Source organism: Phaenicophaeus curvirostris, chromosome 3, assembly GCF_032191515.1.
Source record: "Phaenicophaeus curvirostris isolate KB17595 chromosome 3, BPBGC_Pcur_1.0, whole genome shotgun sequence".
Taxonomy (NCBI): domain Eukaryota; kingdom Metazoa; phylum Chordata; class Aves; order Cuculiformes; family Cuculidae; genus Phaenicophaeus; species Phaenicophaeus curvirostris.
In genome coordinates this window covers 17,094,183-17,119,864 of record NC_091394.1, presented here as the reverse complement: position 1 = coordinate 17,119,864, position 25,682 = coordinate 17,094,183, and the positions used below count along the sequence as shown (strand labels likewise).

The 25,682-nt window shown below is 52.1% G+C and overlaps 3 protein-coding genes across 3 annotated transcripts; all 3 read right to left on the bottom strand.

The window, feature by feature from the left end:
• Positions 1 to 688: 688 nt before the first annotated feature.
• On the bottom strand, positions 689 to 3,160 carry LOC138718548 (forkhead box protein J1-like). The gene is made up of 2 exons (XM_069853053.1): positions 2,657 to 3,160; positions 689 to 1,471 (listed from the first exon to the last, which is right to left on the bottom strand). The coding sequence occupies exons 1-2, from the start codon at positions 3,158 to 3,160 to the stop codon at positions 689 to 691; spliced, it is 1,287 nt and encodes a 428-aa protein (XP_069709154.1).
• Positions 3,161 to 9,089: 5,929 nt separating this feature from the next.
• Positions 9,090 to 11,557, bottom strand: LOC138718495 (forkhead box protein J1-like). Its single transcript, XM_069853003.1, has 2 exons — positions 11,054 to 11,557; positions 9,090 to 9,869 (listed from the first exon to the last, which is right to left on the bottom strand). The coding sequence occupies exons 1-2, from the start codon at positions 11,555 to 11,557 to the stop codon at positions 9,090 to 9,092; spliced, it is 1,284 nt and encodes a 427-aa protein (XP_069709104.1).
• A 5,929-nt stretch (positions 11,558 to 17,486) lies between these two features.
• On the bottom strand, positions 17,487 to 19,955 carry LOC138718547 (forkhead box protein J1-like). The gene is made up of 2 exons (XM_069853052.1): positions 19,452 to 19,955; positions 17,487 to 18,266 (listed from the first exon to the last, which is right to left on the bottom strand). The coding sequence occupies exons 1-2, from the start codon at positions 19,953 to 19,955 to the stop codon at positions 17,487 to 17,489; spliced, it is 1,284 nt and encodes a 427-aa protein (XP_069709153.1).
• Positions 19,956 to 25,682: the final 5,727 nt, after the last annotated feature.

Sequence of the window (25,682 nt, the reverse complement as noted above, 5' to 3'; positions counted from 1 at the left end):
GTGGCATCCCAGGGGACTTCAGGCGGTGGCACCTGGACAAAGCAACAGCCCAAGGCCCTGCTCTGCCCCTTGCGTGACCTGAAGATATTCAATTCTCAGCTTGCCTCGTGCTTTACTCGGGAAGAAATGCAGAACTTTTCCAGGGAAGTTGTGGCTGCATCATCCCTGGAGGTGCTCAAGACCAGGTTGGACAGGGCCCTGGGCAGCCTGATCTTGTGGGAGGTGTCCCTGCCCATGGCAGGGGAGTTGGAACTAGATGATCTCTAAGGTCCCTTTAACCCAAAGTATTCTACGATTCTGTGGTTCTATGATTCTATGATTCTCCCACTTCCACACTCCCACCCCCTCCCCAAATTTGAGTACAAATTGCAACAAGGATAATGGGATTTTTTAAAGGCTTCTTTATTAATTCATAAGCTACAACCTCTCTCAATAAATATTGCGGCTAACATTAAAGGTCCTAAATGCTGTTGTTACTAAACAGAAATTCTCTACAATCTTTGACTTCTCAACAAGTCTAAGGCAAACCACTGACACTACAGCTTCTGCTCACTCCTACCTGATGCCTACTCTATCTCTAATAACCTACAGCGAAGGAGAGGTGAAGAATCCAGTTCTTGGAAGTCCCAGTAGCGTGGGGGAAGCATCCTGCTAAAGCACACGTGGGCTTTGATCGGTGACTGGCCTCTTACAAGAGGGAATCCAGAGTGATCCAGTTGCTCTCATCCGCTATTACAGATGCATCGCTGACTTCAAACAACTGCTCCGCATTGGCAGAATCCGAGAGGAGATCGCTTGTCCCTTCATCACAGAGATGCTGCAGGAAAGAAGTGGCCACGAAGCTTTCGTCCAGGCTCAGGCTGTTCTGGGAGGACTCAGTGAGGACCTGCTCCGGCCCCTGGGGACATTCAAAGTGGTGCCCTTGTGCCATCAACTCCAGGTTGAGCGTTTTGAGGCTGACTGGAGATAAGAGCTCCAGATCCCCAAAAGTGGAGACCTCTCTGTTCAGGATGGGGTCAGAGTCCCCTTTCAGGGATCCCAGCTGGGTCTGCTCCTCCTGGCTCAGCAAGGCGGAATTGGAAAGCCGACACGCTTTGGCTGTTTGCTTGGGCAAGGGCTGCTTGCGCTTGAGCCCTCTTTTGCCATCCACTGGATTCCAGTTCTGGTTGCCAAGACCTTCTTCAAACTCTTTCAGCAGCAGCTGTGACTCCAGGTTGACAGAGAGGACTTTATTGGAGGCACAAGCTGAAGCAGCCAGGGAGGCACCACGCTGTGCTTCTTGCTGGGCTTTCGCAGTGGAGGCTGGGTGGATCTGCACTGGGCGCATCCTCTGCTTTTTGAAGGCACCGCTCTTGAGCTGCTCAACGTATTGCGGGTCAAGCTTCCAAAAGCCACCTCTCCCTGGCTTGTCCTTCTCTCGAGGCACCTTGATGAAGCGCTTGTTTGAGGAGAGGTTGTGCCGGATGGAGTTCTGTGAAAAAAGAGAAAAAAAACCAAGGTGGAACAATCATCGGCTGGTGCCGCAACTATCTGCGTGGGGAGGCTGGTGGAGAAGCATCTTTGCAGCCAGGAGGAAGAGGAGGGTCTTTACATCCATGTGGCCCCATTACCAGCGGCAACATGTGGCATCACCATGGTGGACAGCACCATCAGGGCCCTCCTCGCATCCCCAGCTTGACCCACACCTCCTGTTAGTGTTGCGGGGAAAGCGGTTTGCTAAAATACAGGCACATGTCTGCCTGCTGCCAGGCTGACACAAACCGGACGGGCAAAACTGGAGAGGCACGGGGGCTGTCCCACCCCAGCCCTGTGTGTCCCCAGAGGTGCCTTCTGGCCCAGAGGAGCTCCGGGTAAAATCACTGCATCCTCATCAGCCACTGCTTAAAGGAGGTGGGGGGAAGACTATGGGGAAGAGAAAGAAAGAAAGAGAGGATTTTCTGCTTTTCCAGCCATATTTCCTGGTGGGTTAATATATTAATCCTTCCTCCCTGCAAGAACCTTGTGTACCTCCTGCATCTCTTCCTTCTGTCAATGAACACTTTGAATTAAAAGTGTGGTGAATATCCAGCCATGAGTTTGCAAGAGAAAGTCAAGATTCTGGTACTCAGCTTCTCCCATAGAGTCCCTCCCGTAAGTTTCCCAGCACGGGGAGTCTGGGGAACACCTGTGGCCCTGGAGAGGGACCAAGGGCTTCCCTACCTTTCTCTCTGGTGGGCTTCAATAGCCTCCAGACACCCACTTGCCCAGGGAGGTGGTGGACAGTTCCTGGGCGGGGGGCTAAGAAAGGTTTAGCTCAGCCCTGCCTGGGGGAGCAGTGGTGCAGGATAGCTGGCACGCTCTGGATTTGGGCTGGGAATAACTAGAGCAGAGGGAGGAGCAACCCAGGTGCCTCCTGCCCCACCACATTCTAGAAAGCCACCCGTGCTGGAGAGTGTCCTCTGAGATGGAGCAGGGCAGCAAGCTACAGGAAGCTGAAGTGGGAGACAGAGACACCTTCACTCCAGAGTCAAGAGGAGATGCAGGGACCAACAGCGCAATGGGGACCTTTCCACTCCAAAAATGACCCTGAGCTCTCTCTTACACGATGGAAGCTGTGAAAGGCCCTTCCCAGCCATAAGGGGAGATGGGGCAGGGCAAGAGTTCTCAAATGTCCTACCTGCCACACGGGATCAGCTTGACGGAAGTAGCAGAAGTTGTCGGTAATCCACTTGTAGATGTCGGAGAGGGTGACGTGGGGCTCCTTGCTGGCTTCCATCGCCATGCAGATGAGGGTGGCATAAGAATAGGGTGGTTTGATGTAGGGGTTGGTCTGGTAGTCAATACCCGCCGTCAGCTGAGGGTGCGTGGACACAACGTGGTGCTCCATCATCCAGCTGGAGGAGGAGATGGGCATGCGTGGAGTTTGGGGCATTTCCATGCACAGTTGGTCAGTGCCCAGGGGTGAGCACGGTGCAGCAAAGCTGGGGATGTCCTGACAGCTGTGGGGGTCCGGGCTGCTGGGGCAGCAGGAGGAGTTGCCCGTGCTAGCGCTGATGATGGAGAAGTCCAGCAGCCACGTCAGGTTGGGCAGGCTGTCGTCCACATCGTCCAAGTCTCTCCTGCTGCCCTCCTGCCCTCTGTCCTTCCCTGTCTCCTCGTGGCTCAGCCACCCCTCAGCCATGCCTCATCGGCAGCTCTGGCATTCACGGGGTGCGTCTGAAGCGGAGGGAGGGGATGGAGCAGATCCTGCAATGACAACAGGGAAGGGATGAGGCTCTCTGAGGAGCAGCTGCTCTCTGGCCTGTGAGCAAGGCTGGGACTGGGTGCTCCCAGTGCCGCTGAGTGAGATCCATCCCCGGGCTGCTGCGCACCAGAGCCGTGACACCTCCCCTGGATGATCTACCAGCCCGGAAGCTTGCGAAAATTCACTCAAACCCCTACATCCCAGTATCACCCAACCCTCGTGGGCCCAGCAAGTCTTGGATTCAGAAAGAAATCAATAAAACAACAACGACTAAAACCACCCCTTACGTAACCAACATCCAGCCCTGCCGTCCCAAACAGAGTGGGCGTTTCTCCCACACGTTGCTAAGCAGGACAAAATGTCAAGATGAAAGACCTGGACAAAACGTCTTCAGCTTCCCTCTCTTCCACGTTATTCCTGCTCCTCCCTGCTCCTGGCACCCCAACACAACGCGGTGGGGGACCGCGCAGACCCACCCCAGGCACACCCTCACGCAGAGCCAGCTGCCCGTTCAGCCCTCCGTTACTCCCAGGCTGGGGATGCAGTGTCTGCCTTCCCTGCTTTGCTACGAACCTGCGATCCCGTGTCTTTGGGCAAGGAGCGAGCCCGCCGAGGCCGGCCGGGGACGAGGAGCTCTGCACGGGCTGCGCGGGGCGGCTGGGGCTGGAGGTTCCTCCTTTCGAATGACGCTGCGCCCAACAGTCAGCGGGGGGCGGGGCCAGCAGAACCACCTGCCCCGCTCCCACAGAACAGGCTTTTCTCCCCAAAAGAAGCTTCAGGGCAGCCACACCTTGTTCCGAAGCTTGGTGCCCAGTGTCACCACCCGGCCCCTGCCAGCTCCTGTGCCCACACTAAGGGAGATCCCAGAAGCGCTCGTTGCTGCCCTTGGTTCCTCCAACAGTATCCCCAAATGGATCCAGGTTGGAGATGAGGCCGTGTCTGTCCAGAGGCCAGTGTTTCGCCTGGCAAGAAACCTTGTAGCTGCCCACAACCTGATAGACACCAAGGATTACCTGCCCGGTAAGACAGCAGTTCAAACCCTGGCTGTCTGCGTGGTCGTTGCATCCCTTCCCCGGATCTGAGAGGCTTCTCTTAAAACAACACCCTGTCTGCAGAGAAGGTCCAAAAATATGACCTGTTTGGGTGATGCAATGGTTGCAATGGGCACCCTTGGGAAAGGCCTGCGGAAGTGACACTGGATGAGTGCCTCCATCCATCTTGTGTGGTTTTCCAGGACACAAGGAGCTGGAGCCCCTCAAGTACTCAAAGGTGGCCACGGCTGCCTCTGAAGACTGATCAGGTCTACATTCCACTAGGGCCAGCAGCATCCCAGTGATGCTCTTCTGATAAGGTTTCTCTTTCCACTTTCCAGGGGCATTTGCTGAACTGCCCTCAGTTGCTGCTGCTAGCTTGAGTCATATTGAAATCCCAGGATTCCGGAAAATGAAGAATACGGTGATGCAGAAGAAGTCTCTGGTCAGGTGAGGCAGGCAATCTGAGGCTGGTGTCTGTACAGGTTCACTTTTGGACCAGGGAAGAATCCGTTTCCAGCCCCAAACACATACCATTCATCACTGCCCAACAGTGGTGACGGCAGCGCTCAGAGGGCTGGGGTGGGGCTGCTGGAAGCCCCACATTTCAGAGGGTTGGTTCCTCTCTGGCCCTTCAGGAGAGTCCCCTGCATGGTTCTGCTCAGGGACAGCTGCTTGTCAGCCGAGCGTCCTGACGCAGGGATTTTACTCTCCTGAGCTGAGCGCAGCCATCAGTTGAGGTGCCAGTGGCTGCACACACAGGCACGTGGCTTGTTGCATTCTCAGGCAAATTTCCCCTGTTGTGTCCTTTCCCAGGAGGCAGCCAGCCATCCCACAGGACTCCGCTGGAAAAACCTCCGCTGGAAAAAAGCTGGTTGTGACTAGCCAGCCCAAGGGTAAACCCACACAAGGCAGCCAAGCAGCAAAGCAGAGCCAAATGCAGGCAGGGGAACCTCAGAGCTGCAGAGGAGGAGGACAAGGAGAAAAGAAAGTTCCTGTCAGACAGAAATTACTGTCAACAAGTTCTGTGACCAGGATGTACGATAAACCTGAGGTCTTCACTCCACAGCCACCAGGACTTAGGACAGCAGAATTACTGAAATCAAGGCCTGAGGCATTCTGGTCTGTGCTGAAAGAACCTCAGAAGGCCATATTAGCAGGATACAGCTTCCAGCCCTCCCTTTTGGAGTTCAGGTCTAAACACCAGTCACTGGAGACCACACCCATCACCTCCATGACTGAGTGGTCCTGACTGCAGCGATCAGGGCTTGGGGTGCCAGGAGCAGCAGGAGCATCACCTGAGGCAGCAAAACAGGTACGTGGCCCAGGTCCGTGTTGTTTAGAGCGAACATCAAGAGATCCCCAGGCCAACCTCACGCTCAGAGCACATCCCATCGGGCTGCTCAAGGACATGCCCAACTGAGGGATGAACACTCTCTTGGTACAAGGTGTGCACACTCTTTGGGTAAAAAAAAGCTTTTTTAAAGCTCAGGTTCTTGGCTTTGAGCCATAACCTACCTGGGTTTGGCACAAAGCCTGTAAAATTTTGTAGTCCAAAGCTACGTTTTGAAGGCACAGAACACAAATCTAATGGTACAAAAGCCTCAATTTGGAGCCTAAGTCATCATTTTTAGGGCCCAAAGCTCTTTTTATTAATTTCCAAATGCTCATTCGTAGAGCCCAAAGCCACATCTTCAGGGTCCAAACCTTCATTTTAGGTCAAATACATTAAACTAGGCCTGATGTTTAGTTTTCAGGGTCAAAACCTCAGTTTTAGATCACAAAGTCTCATTTTTAGCATCCAAATATTAGTTTGAGACACAAAAGGTCATTTCAGATTCTAAATCCTCATTTCGGTATCCAAACCTAAGATTAAAGAACTCAAAAGTTTTAGATTTAGGGTCTAAATTCTCATTGACGGGGTCCAAGCCTATCTTTTGCAGCTCCAAGTCTTAATTTTAGGACCCATCATCTTATTTTAAGGCCCAAAGCTTCATCTTGCAGGTCTACACTCCCATTTTTAGGGCCAAAGCCACTTTCTTCCTAAGACTTGCAGTTGTAGAGTTTGAGTTATCACTGTAGGGTCCAAAGTACCATTTTCAGTTTCAAAAGTAATAGTTAGAGTCCAAAGCATGAGTTCTAGGGTACAAAGCCGCAATGTAATTGTTCAGACTCGTCATCTAAACCTCATTTAAGGCCTTAAAGCCTCATTTTTTTATTGTTGAAAGCCTTATTGTATCATCCAAACATATTTTGGGTCCAACATTTTTAAGGCTCAAAGAATCAGTTTCAAATCAAGACCCTAATTTTTAGAATACAAGGCCTCATCTGTAGTGTGTCAACCCTTCTTTGTTGGGGTACTAAGCTTATATTTTAGAGTTGTAATCCTCATTTTAGGGTATGAAGCTTTATTTTTAGGGTGCAAAGTCTTTAGTTTACAGACTCAAATGTGGAGAGCCAAAACTCGCATTGATATAGCCCGAAGTCTTTTTATTAGGATCCAAAGCCTATAGGACATGAAAGCCAATTTTAAGAGTATAAATCTACATTTTTAGGCTGCAAAGCCAGAGTTGAATGCGCAAGGCATGTATTGACTGGCATAAAAGACAGCTCTGGAGCAGCTGAATTAGGGGGGAACAGAAGACCGAGACAGAAGAAGACCCCCCCACTCTGGGATCACCTCCATCAAAGACCAAAACAGCAGAACGCCTTCTGGACCTTGTCTCCCAGAGACGCCGGACATCTGGGGACCCGTGGTGGTAGCCATGAACCCCTTTTCCTTCCCTCTTCTCCCCATCTCTTTCCTTGTTCTCTGTCTCTTTCTATCGTACGTCGCTTTACGGGCATAAGTAATAAAGTGCCAGGTTAGATTGAAGTTTGACTCCCTTGACTCTTTGAATTATTTGCGCTCTGAAACCATAAACGAAACGAACCATCACGCGTCCACGAGTGGACCGTGACAGTTGCCTGGAAAGCTGTTACTGTTAACGCTGTTAATCCCTACGAATCATTTATTACATTTATTGTTGTAATGAGTAAAACTTGATTTCACAGAGTATTGGAGAGTTTGGGCTTTTATGCTGATCGCACTTTGTGCTGCGCACCCTGTGTTAAAACACCTCGGAGCTTCCCAAACCTGCTGCCTCTTGACCCACTGCCCCCACCGCGCCTGCCCCAGCAGCTGAGCATGAGGTGATCTTCTTCACAGCCCTGGCAGAGCCCGACTGCTTCTCAGCTTAGTTGATTTTGCAAGGATTTGGTTGTTTCTGCAGCTTCTGTGCAGCTCTGCTCACACTCCTGTGCCCACCAGGTCTCCAAAGCCACTTGTGTTTCACAGGGCATGTGGAGGGATAGAGAAGAGGAGGCTGAGGGGAGACCTTGTTGCTCTCTACAACTAATTTTTCACAGAAAGGGTCATTGGGCACTGGCAGAGGCTGCCCAGTGAGGGGATTGAGTCATGTAAATGGCAGGTGGATGAGGTGCTGAGGGGCACGGTTTAGTGGTTGATAGGAATGATTGGACTAGATGAGCCTGGAGGTCTTTCCATACCTAGTGATTCTGTGAATACAGGGGTAGGAACATGGCATGAGCAGAAGGACAGTGTCGAGTGCTTACACCATGTCACGCCCAGGAGCTCCGCGCAGGGACAGGGAAGGATGCTCCAGGGGCTGGGAGCAGCTCCCAGGCCTCGGGACAGAGCCACCCTTGTGCCACAGAGAGCGTGTAGCCGTTGTCACGCAGCTGGCTGTTTGTGCATCAGTTTTCCCATGAGGAATCACTGTGCTGCTGCGGAGCGGCGTGAGGGCATCTGTGTATCCGGGCCGGGTGTACAGGCAGGGCTGGGCTGGTGGGGTGACCCCCACCTCCAGGAGAGAGGGTCTGACAGGGTCAGGAGGGGCTGGAGGAGAACAAGGAGGCAAAAGGCTTGTTCTTATTTATTCTTTTTAATTGTAAATAACATCCCATTAAAAGGTGAAATCACACACAAATCTCTGCAGCCCTTTGGCACCGTATGGAGGCCCCAACAGAGGGAAATATAATGAGAACAGCAAATAAAGAGAGGCCTTATCAGTACAGACAAATACATCCACACCACACTCCAGAGCCTGTAGCCCTGTGCCCACCGGACACTATCCCCACCAATGTGGTGGCATCCCAGGGGACTTCAGGCGGTGGCACCTGGACAAAGCAACAGCCCAAGGCCCTGCTCTGCCCCTTGCGTGACCGGAAGATATTCAATTCTCAGCTTGCCTCGTGCTTTACTCGGGAAGGAATGCAGAACTTTTCCAGGGAAGTTGTGGCTGCATCATCCCTGGAGGTGCTCAAGGCCAGGTTGGACAGGGCCCTGGGCAGCCTGATCTTGTGGGAGGTGTCCCTGCCCATGGCAGGGGAGTTGGAACTAGATGATCTCTAAGGTCCCTTTAACCCAAAGTATTCTACGATTCTGTGGTTCTATGATTCTATGATTCTCCCACCTCCACACTCCCACCCCCTCCCCAAATTTGAGTACAAATTGCAACAAGGATAATGGGATTTTTTAAAGGCTTCTTTATTAATTCATAAGCTACAACCTCTCTCAATAAATATTGCGGCTAACATTAAAGGTCCTAAATGCTGTTGTTACTAAACAGAAATTCTCTACAATCTTTGACTTCTCAACAAGTCTAAGGCAAACCACTGACACTACAGCTTCTGCTCACTCCTACCTGATGCCTACTCTATCTCTAATAACCTACAGCGAAGGAGAGGTGAAGAATCCAGTTCTTGGAAGTCCCAGTAGCGTGGGGGGAGCATCCTGCTAAAGCACACGTGGGCTTTGATCGGTGACTGGCCTCTTACAAGAGGGAATCCAGAGTGATCCAGTTGCTCTCATCCGCTATTACAGAGGCATCGTTGACTTCAAACAACTGCTCCGCATTGGCAGAATTTGAGAGATCGCTTGTCCCTTCATCACAGAGATGCTGCAGGAAAGAAGTGGCCACGAAGCTTTCGTCCAGGCTCAGGCTGTTCTGGGAGGACTCAGTGAGGACCTGCTCCGGCCCCTGGGGACATTCGAAGTGGTGCCCTTGTGCCATCAACTCCAGGTTGAGCGTTTTGAGGCTGACTGGAGATAAGAGCTCCAGATCCCCAAAAGTGGAGACCTCTCTGTTCAGGCTGGGGTCAGAGTCCCCTTTCAGGGATCCCAGCTGGGTCTGCTCCTCCTGGCTCAGCAAGGCAGAATTGGAAAGCCGACACGCTTTGGCTGTTTGCTTGGGCAAGGGCTGCTTGCGCTTGAGCCCTCTTTTGCCATCCACTGGATTCCAGTTCTGGTTGCCAAGACCTTCTTCAAACTCTTTCAGCAGCAGCTGTGACTCCAGGTTGACAGAGAGGACTTTATTGGAGGCACAAGCTGAAGCAGCCAGGGAGGCACCACGCTGTGCTTCTTGCTGGGCTTTCGCAGTGGAGGCTGGGTGGATCTGCACTGGGCGCATCCTCTGCTTTTTGAAGGCACCGCTCTTGAGCTGATCAACGTATTGCGGGTCAAGCTTCCAAAAGCCACCTCTCCCTGGCTTGTCCTTCTCTCGAGGCACCTTGATGAAGCGCTTGTTTGAGGAGAGGTTGTGCCGGATGGAGTTCTGGGAAAAAAGAGAAAAAAAACAAGGTGGAACAATCATCGGCTGGTGCCGCAACTATCTGCGTGGGGAGGCTGGTGGAGAAGCATCTTTGCAGCCAGGAGGAAGAGGAGGGTCTTTACATCCATGTGGCCCCATTACCAGCGGCAACATGTGGCATCACCATGGTGGACAGCACCATCAGGGCCCTCCTCGCATCCCCAGCTTGACCCACACCTCCTGTTAGTGTTGCGGGGAAAGCGGTTTGCTAAAATACAGGCACATGTCTGCCTGCTGCCAGGCTGACACAAACCGGACGGGCAAAACTGGAGAGGCACGGGGGCTGTCCCACCCCAGCCCTGTGTGTCCCCAGAGGTGCCTTCTGGCCCAGAGGAGCTCCGGGTAAAATCACTGCATCCTCATCAGCCACTGCTTAAAGGAGGTTGGGGGAAGACTATGGGGAAGAGAAAGAAAGAAAGAGAGGATTTTCTGCTTTTCCAGCCATATTTCCTGGTGGGTTAATATATTAATCCTTCCTCCCTGCAAGAACCTTGTGTACCTCCTGCATCTCTTCCTTCTGTCAATGAACACTTTGAATTAAAAGTGTGGTGAATATCCAGCCATGAGTTTGCAAGAGAAAGTCAAGATTCTGGTACTCAGCTTCTCCCATAGAGTCCCTCCCGTAAGTTTCCCAGCACGGGGAGTCTGGGGAACACCTGTGGCCCTGGAGAGGGACCAAGGGCTTCCCTACCTTTCTCTCTGGTGGGCTTCAATAGCCTCCAGACACCCACTTGCCCAGCGAGGTGGTGGACAGTTCCTGGGCGGGGGGCTAAGAAAGGTTTAGCTCAGCCCTGCCTGGGGGAGCAGTGGTGCAGGATAGCTGGCACGCTCTGGATTTGGGCTGGGAATAACTAGAGCAGAGGGAGGAGCAATCCAGGTGCCTCCTGCCCCACCACATTCTAGAAAGCCACCCGTGCTGGAGAGTGTCCTCTGAGATGGAGCAGGGCAGCAAGCTACAGGAAGCTGAAGTGGGAGACAGAGACACCTTCACTCCAGAGTCAAGAGGAGATGCAGGGACCAACAGCGCAATGGGGACCTTTCCACTCCAAAAATGACCCTGAGCTCTCTCTTACACGATGGAAGCTGTGAAAGGCCCTTCCCAGCCATAAGGGGAGATGGGGCAGGGCAAGAGTTCTCAAATGTCCTACCTGCCACACGGGATCAGCTTGACGGAAGTAGCAGAAGTTGTCGGTAATCCACTTGTAGATGTCGGAGAGGGTGACGTGGGGCTCCTTGCTGGCTTCCATCGCCATGCAGATGAGGGTGGTGTAGGAGTAGGGTGGCTTGATGTAGGGGTTGGTCTGGTTGTCAATGCCCTCCGTCAGCTGAGGGTGCGTGGACACAACGTGGTGCTCCATCATCCAGCTGGAGGAGGAGATGGGCATGCGGGGAGTGTGGGGCGTTTCCATGCGCACTGAGTCAGTGCCCAGGGGTGAGCACGGTGCGGCAAAGCTGGGGATGCCCTGACAGCTGTGGGGGTCCGGGCTGCTGGGGCAGCAGGAGGAGTTGCCCATGCTAGCGCTGATGATGGAGAAGTCCAGCAGCCACGTCAGGTTGGGCAGGCTGTCGTCCACATCGTCCGAGTCTCTCCTGCTGCCCTCCTGCCCTCTGTCCTTCCCTGTCTCCTCGTGGCTCTGCCACCCCTCAGCCATGCCTCATCGGCAGCTCTGGCATTCACGGGGTGCGTCTGAAGCGGAGGGAGGGGACGGAGCAGATCCTGCAATGACAACAGGGAAGGGATGAGGCTCTCTGAGGAGCAGCTGCTCTCTGGCCTGTGAGCAAGGCTGGGACTGGGTGCTCCCAGTGCCGCTGAGTGAGATCCATCCCCGGGCTGCTGCGCACCAGAGCCGTGACACCTCGCCTGGATGATCTACCAACCCGGAAGCTTGGGAAAATTCACTCAAACCCCTACATCCCAGTATCACCCAACCCTCGTGGGCCCAGCAAGTCTTGGACTCAGAAAGTAATCAATAAAACAACAACGACTAAAACCACCCCTTACGTAACCAACATCCAGCCCTGCCGTCCCAAACAGAGTGGGCGTTTCTCCCACACGTTGCTAAGCAGGACAAAATGTCAAGATGAAAGACCTGGACAAAACGTCTTCAGCTTCCCTCTCTTCCACGTTATTCCTGCTCCTCCCTGCTCCTGGCACCCCAACACAACGCGGTGGGGGACCGCGCAGACCCACCCCAGGCACACCCTCACGCAGAGCCAGCTGCCCGTTCAGCCCTCCGTTACTCCCAGGCTGGGGATGCAGTGTCTGCCTTCCCTGCTTTGCTACGAACCTGCGATCCCGTGTCTTTGGGCAAGGAGCGAGCCCGCCGAGGCCGGCCGGGGACGAGGAGCTCTGCACGGGCTGCGCGGGGCGGCTGGGGCTGGAGGTTACTCCTTTCGAATGATGCTGCGCCCAACAGTCAGCGGGGGGCGGGGCCAGCAGAACCACCTGTCCCGCTCCCACAGAACAGGCTTTTCTCCCCAAAAGAAGCTTCAGGGCAGCCACACCTTGTTCCGAAGCTTGGTGCCCAGTGTCACCACCCGGCCCCTGCCAGCTCCTGTGCCCACACTAAGGGAGATCCCAGAAGCGCTCGTTGCTGCCCTTGGTTCCTCCAACAGTATCCCCAAATGGATCCAGGTTGGAGATGAGGCCGTGTCTGTCCAGAGGCCAGTGTTTCGCCTGGCAAGAAACCTTGTAGCTGCCCACAACCTGATAGACACCAAGGATTACCTGCCCGGTAAGACAGCAGTTCAAACCCTGGCTGTCTGCGTGGTCGTTGCATCCCTTCCCCGGATCTGAGAGGCTTCTCTTAAAACAACACCCTGTCTGCAGAGAAGGTCCAAAAATATGACCTGTTTGGGTGATGCAATGGTTGCAATGGGCACCCTTGGGAAAGGCCTGCGGAAGTGACACTGGATGAGTGCCTCCATCCATCTTGTGTGGTTTTCCAGGACACAAGGAGCTGGAGCCCCTCAAGTACTCAAAGGTGGCCACGGCTGCCTCTGAAGACTGATCAGGTCTACATTCCACTAGGGCCAGCAGCATCCCAGTGATGCTCTTCTGATAAGGTTTCTCTTTCCACTTTCCAGGGGCATTTGCTGAACTGCCCTCAGTTGCTGCTGCTAGCTTGAGTCATATTGAAATCCCAGGATTCCGGAAAATGAAGAATACGGTGATGCAGAAGAAGTCTCTGGTCAGGTGAGGCAGGCAATCTGAGGCTGGTGTCTGTACAGGTTCACTTTTGGACCAGGGAAGAATCCGTTTCCAGCCCCAAACACATACCATTCATCACTGCCCAACAGTGGTGACGGCAGCGCTCAGAGGGCTGGGGTGGGGCTGCTGGAAGCCCCACATTTCAGAGGGTTGGTTCCTCTCTGGCCCTTCAGGAGAGTCCCCTGCATGGTTCTGCTCAGGGACAGCTGCTTGTCAGCCGAGCGTCCTGACGCAGGGATTTTACTCTCCTGAGCTGAGCGCAGCCATCAGTTGAGGTGCCAGTGGCTGCACACACAGGCACGTGGCTTGTTGCATTCTCAGGCAAATTTCCCCTGTTGTGTCCTTTCCCAGGAGGCAGCCAGCCATCCCACAGGACTCCGCTGGAAAAACCTCCGCTGGAAAAAAGCTGGTTGTGACTAGCCAGCCCAAGGGTAAACCCACACAAGGCAGCCAAGCAGCAAAGCAGAGCCAAATGCAGGCAGGGGAACCTCAGAGCTGCAGAGGAGGAGGACAAGGAGAAAAGAAAGTTCCTGTCAGACAGAAATTACTGTCAACAAGTTCTGTGACCAGGATGTACGATAAACCTGAGGTCTTCACTCCACAGCCACCAGGACTTAGGACAGCAGAATTACTGAAATCAAGGCCTGAGGCATTCTGGTCTGTGCTGAAAGAACCTCAGAAGGCCATATTAGCAGGATACAGCTTCCAGCCCTCCCTTTTGGAGTTCAGGTCTAAACACCAGTCACTGGAGACCACACCCATCACCTCCATGACTGAGTGGTCCTGACTGCAGCGATCAGGGCTTGGGGTGCCAGGAGCAGCAGGAGCATCACCTGAGGCAGCAAAACAGGTACGTGGCCCAGGTCCGTGTTGTTTAGAGCGAACATCAAGAGATCCCCAGGCCAACCTCACGCTCAGAGCACATCCCATCGGGCTGCTCAAGGACATGCCCAACTGAGGGATGAACACTCTCTTGGTACAAGGTGTGCACACTCTTTGGGTAAAAAAAAGCTTTTTTAAAGCTCAGGTTCTTGGCTTTGAGCCATAACCTACCTGGGTTTGGCACAAAGCCTGTAAAATTTTGTAGTCCAAAGCTACGTTTTGAAGGCACAGAACACAAATCTAATGGTACAAAAGCCTCAATTTGGAGCCTAAGTCATCATTTTTAGGGCCCAAAGCTCTTTTTATTAATTTCCAAATGCTCATTCGTAGAGCCCAAAGCCACATCTTCAGGGTCCAAACCTTCATTTTAGGTCAAATACATTAAACTAGGCCTGATGTTTAGTTTTCAGGGTCAAAACCTCAGTTTTAGATCACAAAGTCTCATTTTTAGCATCCAAATATTAGTTTGAGACACAAAAGGTCATTTCAGATTCTAAATCCTCATTTCGGTATCCAAACCTAAGATTAAAGAACTCAAAAGTTTTAGATTTAGGGTCTAAATTCTCATTGACGGGGTCCAAGCCTATCTTTTGCAGCTCCAAGTCTTAATTTTAGGACCCATCATCTTATTTTAAGGCCCAAAGCTTCATCTTGCAGGTCTACACTCCCATTTTTAGGGCCAAAGCCACTTTCTTCCTAAGACTTGCAGTTGTAGAGTTTGAGTTATCACTGTAGGGTCCAAAGTACCATTTTCAGTTTCAAAAGTAATAGTTAGAGTCCAAAGCATGAGTTCTAGGGTACAAAGCCGCAATGTAATTGTTCAGACTCGTCATCTAAACCTCATTTAAGGCCTTAAAGCCTCATTTTTTTATTGTTGAAAGCCTTATTGTATCATCCAAACATATTTTGGGTCCAACATTTTTAAGGCTCAAAGAATCAGTTTCAAATCCAGATCCTAATTTTTAGAATACAAGGCCTCATCTGTAGTGTGTCAACCCTTCTTGGTTGGGGTACTAAGCTTATATTTTAGAGTTGTAATCCTCATTTTAGGGTATGAAGCTTTATTTTTAGGGTGCAAAGTCTTTAGTTTACAGACTCAAATGTGGAGAGCCAAAACTCGCATTGATATAGCCCGAAGTCTTTTTATTAGGATCCAAAGCCTATAGGACATGAAAGCCAATTTTAAGAGTATAAATCTACATTTTTAGGCTGCAAAGCCAGAGTTGAATGTGCAAGGCATGTATTGACTGGCATAAAAGACAGCTCTGGAGCAGCTGAATTAGGGGGGAACAGAAGACCGAGACAGAAGAAGACCCCCCCACCCTGGGATCACCTCCATCAAAGACCAAAACAGCAGAACGCCTTCTGAACCTTGTCTCCCAGAGACGCCGGACATCTGGGGACCCGTGGTGGTAGCCATGAACCCCTTTTCCTTCCCTCTTCTCCCCATCTCTTTCCTTGTTCTCTGTCTCTTTCTATCGTACGTCGCTTTACGGGCATAAGTAATAAAGTGCCAGGTTAGATTGAAGTTTGACTCCCTTGACTCTTTGAATTATTTGCGCTCTGAAACCATAAATGAAACGAACCATCACGCGTCCACGAGTGGACCGTGACAGTTGCCTGGAAAGCTGTTACTGTTAACGCTGTTAATCCCTACGAATCATTTATTACATTTATTGTTGTAATGAGTAAAACTTGATTTCACAGAGTATTGGAGAGTTTGGGCTTTTATGCTGATCGCACTTTGTGCTGCGCACCCTGTGTTAAAACACCTCGGAGCTTCCCAAACCTGCTGCCTCTTGACCCACTGCCCCCACCGCGCCTGCCCCAGCAGCTGAGCATGAGGTGATCTTCTTCACAGCCCTGGCAGAGCCTGACTGCTTCTCAGCTTAGTTGATTTTGCAAGGATTTGGTTGTTTCTGCAGCTTCTGTGCAGCTCTGCTCACACTCCTGTGCCCACCAGGTCTCCAAAGCCACTTGTGTTTCACAGGGCATGTGGAGGGATAGAGAAGAGGAGGCTGAGGGGAGACCTTGTTGCTCTCTACAACTAATCTTTCACAGAAAGGGTCATTGGGCACTGGCAGAGGCTGCCCAGTGAGGGGATTGAGTCATGTAAATGGCAGGTGGATGAGGTGCTGAGGGGCACGGTTTAGTGGTTGATAGGAATGATTGGACTAGATGAGCCTGGAGGTCTTTCCATACCTAGTGATTCTGTGAATACAGGGGTAGGAACATGGCATGAGCAGAAGGACAGTGTCGAGTGCTTACACCATGTCACGCCCAGGAGCTCCGTGCAGGGACAGGGAAGGATGCTCCAGGGGCTGGGAGCAGCTCCCAGGCCTCGGGACAGAGCCACCCTTGTGCCACAGAGAGCGTGTAGCCGTTGTCACGCAGCTGGCTGTTTGTGCATCAGTTTTCCCATGAGGAATCACTGTGCTGCTGCGGAGTGGCGTGAGGGCATCTGTGTATCCGGGCCGGGTGTACAGGCAGGGCTGGGCTGGTGGGGTGACCCCCACCTCCAGGAGAGAGGGTCTGACAGGGTAAGGAGGGGCTGGAGGAGAACAAGGAGGCAAAAGGCTTGTTCTTATTTATTCTTTTTAATTGTAAATAACATCCCATTAAAAGGTGAAATCACACACAAATCTCTGCAGCCCTTTGGCACCGTATGGAGGCCCCAACAGAGGGAAATATAATGAGAACAGCAAATAAAGAGAGGCCTTATCAGTACAGACAAATACATCCACACCACACTCCAGAGCCTGTAGCCCTGTGCCCACCGGACACTATCCCCACCAATGTGGTGGCATCCCAGGGGACTTCAGGCGGTGGCACCTGGACAAAGCAACAGCCCAAGGCCCTGCTCTGCCCCTTGCGTGACCTGAAGATATTCAATTCTCAGCTTGCCTCGTGCATTACTGGGGAAGGAATGCAGAACTTTTCCAGGGAAGTTGAGGCTGCATCATCCCTGGAGGTGCTCAAGGCCAGGTTGGACAGGGCCCTGGGCAGCCTGATCTTGTGGGAGGTGTCCCTGCCCATGGCAGGGGAGTTGGAACTAGATGATCTCTAAGGTCCCTTTAACCCAAAGTATTCTACGATTCTGTGGTTCTATGATTCTATGATTCTCCCACCTCCACACTCCCACCCCCTCCCCAAATTTGAGTACAAATTGCAACAAGGATAATGGGATTTTTTAAAGGCTTCTTTATTAATTCATAAGCTACAACCTCTCTCAATAAATATTGCGGCTAACATTAAAGGTCCTAAATGCTGTTGTTACTAAACAGAAATTCTCTACAATCTTTGACTTCTCAACAAGTCTAAGGCAAACCACTGACACTACAGCTTCTGCTCACTCCTACCTGATGCCTACTCTATCTCTAATAACCTACAGCGAAGGAGAGGTGAAGAATCCAGTTCTTGGAAGTCCCAGTAGCGTGGGGGGAGCATCCTGCTAAAGCACACGTGGGCTTTGATCGGTGACTGGCCTCTTACAAGAGGGAATCCAGATTGATCCAGTTGCTGACATCCGCTATTACAGATGCATCGCTGACTTCAAACAACTGCTCCGCATTGGCAGAATTTGAGAGATCGCTTGTCCCTTCATCACAGAGATGCTGCAGGAAAGAAGTGGCCACGAAGCTTTCGTCCAGGCTCAGGCTGTTCTGGGAGGACTCAGTGAGGACCTGCTCCGGCCCCTGGGGACATTCAAAGTGGTGCCCTTGTGCCATCAACTCCAGGTTGAGCGTTTTGAGGCTGACTGGAGGTAAGAGCTCCAGATCCCCAAAAGTGGAGACCTCTCTGTTCAGGCTGGGGTCAGAGTCCCCTTTCAGGGATCCCAGCTGGGTCTGCTCCTCCTGGCTCAGCAAGGCGGAATTGGAAAGCCGACACGCTTTGGCTGTTTGCTTGGGCAAGGGCTGCTTGCGCTTGAGCCCTCTTTTGCCATCCACTGGATTCCAGTTCTGGTTGCCAAGACCTTCTTCAAACTCTTTCAGCAGCAGCTGTGACTCCAGGTTGACAGAGAGGACTTTATTGGAGGCACAAGCTGAAGCAGCCAGGGAGGCACCACGCTGTGCTTCTTGCTGGGCTTTCGCAGTGGAGGCTGGGTGGATCTGCACTGGGCGCATCCTCTGCTTTTTGAAGGCACCGCTCTTGAGCTGCTCAACGTATTGCGGGTCAAGCTTCCAAAAGCCACCTCTCCCTGGCTTGTCCTTCTCTCGAGGCACCTTGATGAAGCGCTTGTTTGAGGAGAGGTTGTGCCGGATGGAGTTCTGTGAAAAAAGAGAAAAAAAAACAAGGTGGAACAATCATCGGCTGGTGCCGCAACTATCTGCGTGGGGAGGCTGGTGGAGAAGCATCTTTGCAGCCAGGAGGAAGAGGAGGGTCTTTACATCCATGTGGCCCCATTACCAGCGGCAACATGTGGCATCACCATGGTGGACAGCACCATCAGGGCCCTCCTCGCATCCCCAGCTTGACCCACACCTCCTGTTAGTGTTGCGGGGAAAGCGGTTTGCTAAAATACAGGCACATGTCTGCCTGCTGCCAGGCTGACACAAACCGGACGGGCAAAACTGGAGAGGCACGGGGGCTGTCCCACCCCAGCCCTGTGTGTCCCCAGAGGTGCCTTCTGGCCCAGAGGAGCTCCGGGTAAAATCACTGCATCCTCATCAGCCACTGCTTAAAGGAGGTGGGGGGAAGACTATGGGGAAGAGAAAGAAAGAAAAAGAGGATTTTCTGCTTTTCCAGCCATATTTCCTGGTGGGTTAATATATTAATCCTTCCTCCCTGCAAGAACCTTGTGTACCTCCTGCATCTCTTCCTTCTGTCAATGAACACTTTGAATTAAAAGTGTGGTGAATATCCAGCCATGAGTTTGCAAGAGAAAGTCAAGATTCTGGTACTCAGCTTCTCCCATAGAGTCCCTCCCGTAAGTTTCCCAGCACGGGGAGTCTGGGGAACACCTGTGGCCCTGGAGAGGGACCAAGGGCTTCCCTACCTTTCTCTCTGGTGGGCTTCAATAGCCTCCAGACACCCACTTGCCCAGGGAGGTGGTGGACAGTTCCTGGGCGGGGGGCTAAGAAAGGTTTAGCTCAGCCCTGCCTGGGGGAGCAGTGGTGCAGGATAGCTGGCACGCTCTGGATTTGGGCTGGGAATAACTAGAGCAGAGGGAGGAGCAATCCAGGTGCCTCCTGCCCCACCACATTCTAGAAAGCCACCCGTGCTGGAGAGTGTCCTCTGAGATGGAGCAGGGCAGCAAGCTACAGGAAGCTGAAGTGGGAGACAGAGACACCTTCACTCCAGAGTCAAGAGGAGATGCAGGGACCAACAGCGCAATGGGGACCTTTCCACTCCAAAAATGACCCTGAGCTCTCTCTTACACGATGGAAGCTGTGAAAGGCCCTTCCCAGCCATAAGGGGAGATGGGGCAGGGCAAGAGTTCTCAAATGTCCTACCTGCCACACGGGATCAGCTTGACGGAAGTAGCAGAAGTTGTCGGTAATCCACTTGTAGATGTCGGAGAGGGTGACGTGGGGCTCCTTGCTGGCTTCCATCGCCATGCAGATGAGGGTGGCATAAGAATAGGGTGGTTTGATGTAGGGGTTGGTCTGGTTGTCAATGCCCGCCGTCAGCTGAGGGTGCGTGGACACAACGTGGTGCTCCGTCATCCAGCTGGAGGAGGAGATGGGCATGCGTGGAGTTTGGGGCATTTCCATGCACAGTTGGTCAGTGCCCAGGGGTGAGCACGGTGCAGCAAAGCTGGGGATGTCCTGACAGCTGTGGGGGTCCGGGCTGCTGGGGCAGCAGGAGGAGTTGCCCATGCTAGCGCTGATGATGGAGAAGTCCAGCAGCCACGTCAGGTTGGGCAGGCTGTCGTCCACATCGTCCAAGTCTCTCCTGCTGCCCTCCTGCCCTCTGTCCTTCCCTGTCTCCTCGTGGCTCAGCCACCCCTCAGCCATGCCTCATCGGCAGCTCTGGCATTCACGGGGTGCGTCTGAAGCGGAGGGAGGGGATGGAGCAGATCCTGCAATGACAACAGGGAAGGGATGAGGCTCTCTGAGGAGCAGCTGCTCTCTGGCCTGTGAGCAAGGCTGGGACTGGGTGCTCCCAGTGCCGCTGAGTGAGATCCATCCCCGGGCTGCTGCGCACCAGAGCCGTGACACCTCCCCTGGATGATCTACCAGCCCGGAAGCTTGCGAAAATTCACTCAAACCCCTACATCCCAGTATCACCCAACCCTCGTGGGCCCAGCAAGTCTTGGACTCAGAAAGTAATCAATAAAACAACAACGACTAAAACCACCCCTTACGTAACCAACATCCAGCCCTGTCGTCCCAAACAGAGTGGGCGTTTCTCCCACACGTTGCTAAGCAGGACAAAATGTCAAGATGAAAGACCTGGACAAAACGCCTTCAGCTTCCCTCTCTTCCACGTTATTCCTGCTCCTCCCTGCTCCTGGCACCCCAACACAACGCGGTGGGGGACCGCGCAGACCCACCCCAGGCACACCCTCACGCAGAGCCAGCTGCCCGTTCAGCCCTCCGTTACTCCCAGGCTGGGGATGCAGTGTCTGCCTTCCCTGCTTTGCTACGAACCTGCGATCCCGTGTCTTTGGGCAAGGAGCGAGCCCGCCGAGGCCGGCCGGGGACGAGGAGCTCTGCACGGGCTGCGCGGGGCGGCTGGGGCTGGAGGTTACTCCTTTCGAATGATGCTGCGCCCAACAGTCAGCGGGGGGCGGGGCCAGCAGAACCACCTGCCCCGCTCCCACAGAACAGGCTTTTCTCCCCAAAAGAAGCTTCAGGGCAGCCACACCTTGTTCCGAAGCTTGGTGCCCAGTGTCACCACCCGGCCCCTGCCAGCTCCTGTGCCCACACTAAGGGAGATCCCAGAAGCGCTCGTTGCTGCCCTTGGTTCCTCCAACAGTATCCCCAAATGGATCCAGGTTGGAGATGAGGCCGTGTCTGTCCAGAGGCCAGTGTTTCGCCTGGCAAGAAACCTTGTAGCTGCCCACAACCTGATAGACACCAAGGATTACCTGCCCGGTAAGACAGCAGTTCAAACCCTGGCTGTCTGCGTGGTCGTTGCATCCCTTCCCCGGATCTGAGAGGCTTCTCTTAAAACAACACCCTGTCTGCAGAGAAGGTCCAAAAATATGACCTGTTTGGGTGATGCAATGGTTGCAATGGGCACCCTTGGGAAAGGCCTGCGGAAGTGACACTGGATGAGTGCCTCCATCCATCTTGTGTGGTTTTCCAGGACACAAGGAGCTGGAGCCCCTCAAGTACTCAAAGGTGGCCACGGCTGCCTCTGAAGACTGATCAGGTCTACATTCCACTAGGGCCAGCAGCATCCCAGTGATGCTCTTCTGATAAGGTTTCTCTTTCCACTTTCCAGGGGCATTTGCTGAACTGCCCTCAGTTGCTGCTGCTAGCTTGAGTCATATTGAAATCCCAGGATTCCGGAAAATGAAGAATACGGTGATGCAGAAGAAGTCTCTGGTCAGGTGAGGCAGGCAATCTGAGGCTGGTGTCTGTACAGGTTCACTTTTGGACCAGGGAAGAATCCGTTTCCAGCCCCAAACACATACCATTCATCACTGCCCAACAGTGGTGACGGCAGCGCTCAGAGGGCTGGGGTGGGGCTGCTGGAAGCCCCACATTTCAGAGGGTTGGTTCCTCTCTGGCCCTTCAGGAGAGTCCCCTGCATGGTTCTGCTCAGGGACAGCTGCTTGTCAGCCGAGCGTCCTGACGCAGGGATTTTACTCTCCTGAGCTGAGCGCAGCCATCAGTTGAGGTGCCAGTGGCTGCACACACAGGCACGTGGCTTGTTGCATTCTCAGGCAAATTTCCCCTGTTGTGTCCTTTCCCAGGAGGCAGCCAGCCATCCCACAGGACTCCGCTGGAAAAACCTCCGCTGGAAAAAAGCTGGTTGTGACTAGCCAGCCCAAGGGTAAACCCACACAAGGCAGCCAAGCAGCAAAGCAGAGCCAAATGCAGGCAGGGGAACCTCAGAGCTGCAGAGGAGGAGGACAAGGAGAAAAGAAAGTTCCTGTCAGACAGAAATTACTGTCAACAAGTTCTGTGACCAGGATGTACGATAAACCTGAGGTCTTCACTCCACAGCCACCAGGACTTAGGACAGCAGAATTACTGAAATCAAGGCCTGAGGCATTCTGGTCTGTGCTGAAAGAACCTCAGAAGGCCATATTAGCAGGATACAGCTTCCAGCCCTCCCTTTTGGAGTTCAGGTCTAAACACCAGTCACTGGAGACCACACCCATCACCTCCATGACTGAGTGGTCCTGACTGCAGCGATCAGGGCTTGGGGTGCCAGGAGCAGCAGGAGCATCACCTGAGGCAGCAAAACAGGTACGTGGCCCAGGTCCGTGTTGTTTAGAGCGAACATCAAGAGATCCCCAGGCCAACCTCACGCTCAGAGCACATCCCATCGGGCTGCTCAAGGACATGCCCAACTGAGGGATGAACACTCTCTTGGTACAAGGTGTGCACACTCTTTGGGTAAAAAAAAGCTTTTTTAAAGCTCAGGTTCTTGGCTTTGAGCCATAACCTACCTGGGTTTGGCACAAAGCCTGTAAAATTTTGTAGTCCAAAGCTACGTTTTGAAGGCACAGAACACAAATCTAATGGTACAAAAGCCTCAATTTGGAGCCTAAGTCATCATTTTTAGGGCCCAAAGCTCTTTTTATTAATTTCCAAATGCTCATTCGTAGAGCCCAAAGCCACATCTTCAGGGTCCAAACCTTCATTTTAGGTCAAATACATTAAACTAGGCCTGATGTTTAGTTTTCAGGGTCAAAACCTCAGTTTTAGATCACAAAGTCTCATTTTTAGCATCCAAATATTAGTTTGAGACACAAAAGGTCATTTCAGATTCTAAATCCTCATTTCGGTATCCAAACCTAAGATTAAAGAACTCAAAAGTTTTAGATTTAGGGTCTAAATTCTCATTGACGGGGTCCAAGCCTATCTTTTGCAGCTCCAAGTCTTAATTTTAGGACCCATCATCTTATTTTAAGGCCCAAAGCTTCATCTTGCAGGTCTACACTCCCATTTTTAGGGCCAAAGCCACTTTCTTCCTAAGACTTGCAGTTGTAGAGTTTGAGTTATCACTGTAGGGTCCAAAGTACCATTTTCAGTTTCAAAAGTAATAGTTAGAGTCCAAAGCATGAGTTCTAGGGTACAAAGCCGCAATGTAATTGTTCAGACTCGTCATCTAAACCTCATTTAAGGCCTTAAAGCCTCATTTTTTTATTGTTGAAAGCCTTATTGTATCATCCAAACATATTTTGGGTCCAACATTTTTAAGGCTCAAAGAATCAGTTTCAAATCCAGATCCTAATTTTTAGAATACAAGGCCTCATCTGTAGTGTGTCAACCCTTCTTTGTTGGGGTACTAAGCTTATATTTTAGAGTTGTAATCCTCATTTTAGGGTATGAAGCTTTATTTTTAGGGTGCAAAGTCTTTAGTTTACAGACTCAAATGTGGAGAGCCAAAACTCGCATTGATATAGCCCGAAGTCTTTTTATTAGGATCCAAAGCCTATAGGACATGAAAGCCAATTTTAAGAGTATAAATCTACATTTTTAGGCTGCAAAGCCAGAGTTGAATGTGCAAGGCATGTATTGACTGGCATAAAAGACAGCTCTGGAGCAGCTGAATTAGGGGGGAACAGAAGACCGAGACAGAAGAAGACCCCCCCACCCTGGGATCACCTCCATCAAAGACCAAAACAGCAGAACGCCTTCTGAACCTTGTCTCCCAGAGACGCCGGACATCTGGGGACCCGTGGTGGTAGCCATGAACCCCTTTTCCTTCCCTCTTCTCCCCATCTCTTTCCTTGTTCTCTGTCTCTTTCTATCGTACGTCGCTTTACGGGCATAAGTAATAAAGTGCCAGGTTAGATTGAAGTTTGACTCCCTTGACTCTTTGAATTATTTGCGCTCTGAAACCATAAATGAAACGAACCATCACGCGTCCACGAGTGGACCGTGACAGTTGCCTGGAAAGCTGTTACTGTTAACGCTGTTAATCCCTACGAATCATTTATTACATTTATTGTTGTAATGAGTAAAACTTGATTTCACAGAGTATTGGAGAGTTTGGGCTTTTATGCTGATCGCACTTTGTGCTGCGCACCCTGTGTTAAAACACCTCGGAGCTTCCCAAACCTGCTGCCTCTTGACCCACTGCCCCCACCGCGCCTGCCCCAGCAGCTGAGCATGAGGTGATCTTCTTCACAGCCCTGGCAGAGCCTGACTGCTTCTCAGCTTAGTTGATTTTGCAAGGATTTGGTTGTTTCTGCAGCTTCTGTGCAGCTCTGCTCACACTCCTGTGCCCACCAGGTCTCCAAAGCCACTTGTGTTTCACAGGGCATGTGGAGGGATAGAGAAGAGGAGGCTGAGGGGAGACCTTGTTGCTCTCTACAACTAATCTTTCACAGAAAGGGTCATTGGGCACTGGCAGAGGCTGCCCAGTGAGGGGATTGAGTCATGTAAATGGCAGGTGGATGAGGTGCTGAGGGGCACGGTTTAGTGGTTGATAGGAATGATTGGACTAGATGAGCCTGGAGGTCTTTCCATACCTAGTGATTCTGTGAATACAGGGGTAGGAACATGGCATGAGCAGAAGGACAGTGTCGAGTGCTTACACCATGTCACGCCCAGGAGCTCCGTGCAGGGACAGGGAAGGATGCTCCAGGGGCTGGGAGCAGCTCCCAGGCCTCGGGACAGAGCCACCCTTGTGCCACAGAGAGCGTGTAGCCGTTGTCACGCAGCTGGCTGTTTGTGCATCAGTTTTCCCATGAGGAATCACTGTGCTGCTGCGGAGCGGCGTGAGGGCATCTGTGTATCCGGGCCGGGTGTACAGGCAGGGCTGGGCTGGTGGGGTGACCCCCACCTCCAGGAGAGAGGGTCTGACAGGGTAAGGAGGGGCTGGAGGAGAACAAGGAGGCAAAAGGCTTGTTCTTATTTATTCTTTTTAATTGTAAATAACATCCCATTAAAAGGTGAAATCACACACAAATCTCTGCAGCCCTTTGGCACCGTATGGAGGCCCCAACAGAGGGAAATATAATGAGAACAGCAAATAAAGAGAGGCCTTATCAGTACAGACAAATACATCCACACCACACTCCAGAGCCTGTAGCCCTGTGCCCACCGGACACTATCCCCACCAATGTGGTGGCATCCCAGGGGACTTCAGGCGGTGGCACCTGGACAAAGCAACAGCCCAAGGCCCTGCTCTGCCCCTTGCGTGACCTGAAGATATTCAATTCTCAGCTTGCCTCGTGCATTACTGGGGAAGGAATGCAGAACTTTTCCAGGGAAGTTGAGGCTGCATCATCCCTGCAGGTGCTCAAGGCCAGGTTGGACAGGGCCCTGGGCAGCCTGATCTTGTGGGAGGTGTCCCTGCCCATGGCAGGGGAGTTGGAACTAGATGATCTCTAAGGTCCCTTTAACCCAAAGTATTCTACGATTCTGTGGTTCTATGATTCTATGATTCTCCCACCTCCACACTCCCACCCCCTCCCCAAATTTGAGTACAAATTGCAACAAGGATAATGGGATTTTTTAAAGGCTTCTTTATTAATTCATAAGCTACAACCTCTCTCAATAAATATTGCGGCTAACATTAAAGGTCCTAAATGCTGTTGTTACTAAACAGAA

Bases quoted from the DNA above. Each gene is read 5' to 3' on its own strand.
- LOC138718548 (XM_069853053.1), bottom strand. From the start codon at position 3,160: ATGGCTGAGGGGTGGCTGAGCCACGAGGAGACAGGGAAGGACAGAGGG. The intron at 1,472-2,656 runs GTAGGACATTTG...CTTTTTTCACAG, and splicing joins AAGCTGATCCCGTGTGGCAG to AACTCCATCCGGCACAACCT.
- LOC138718495 (XM_069853003.1), bottom strand. From the start codon at position 11,557: ATGGCTGAGGGGTGGCAGAGCCACGAGGAGACAGGGAAGGACAGAGGG. The intron at 9,870-11,053 runs GTAGGACATTTG...CTTTTTTCCCAG, and splicing joins AAGCTGATCCCGTGTGGCAG to AACTCCATCCGGCACAACCT.
- LOC138718547 (XM_069853052.1), bottom strand. From the start codon at position 19,955: ATGGCTGAGGGGTGGCTGAGCCACGAGGAGACAGGGAAGGACAGAGGG. The intron at 18,267-19,451 runs GTAGGACATTTG...CTTTTTTCACAG, and splicing joins AAGCTGATCCCGTGTGGCAG to AACTCCATCCGGCACAACCT.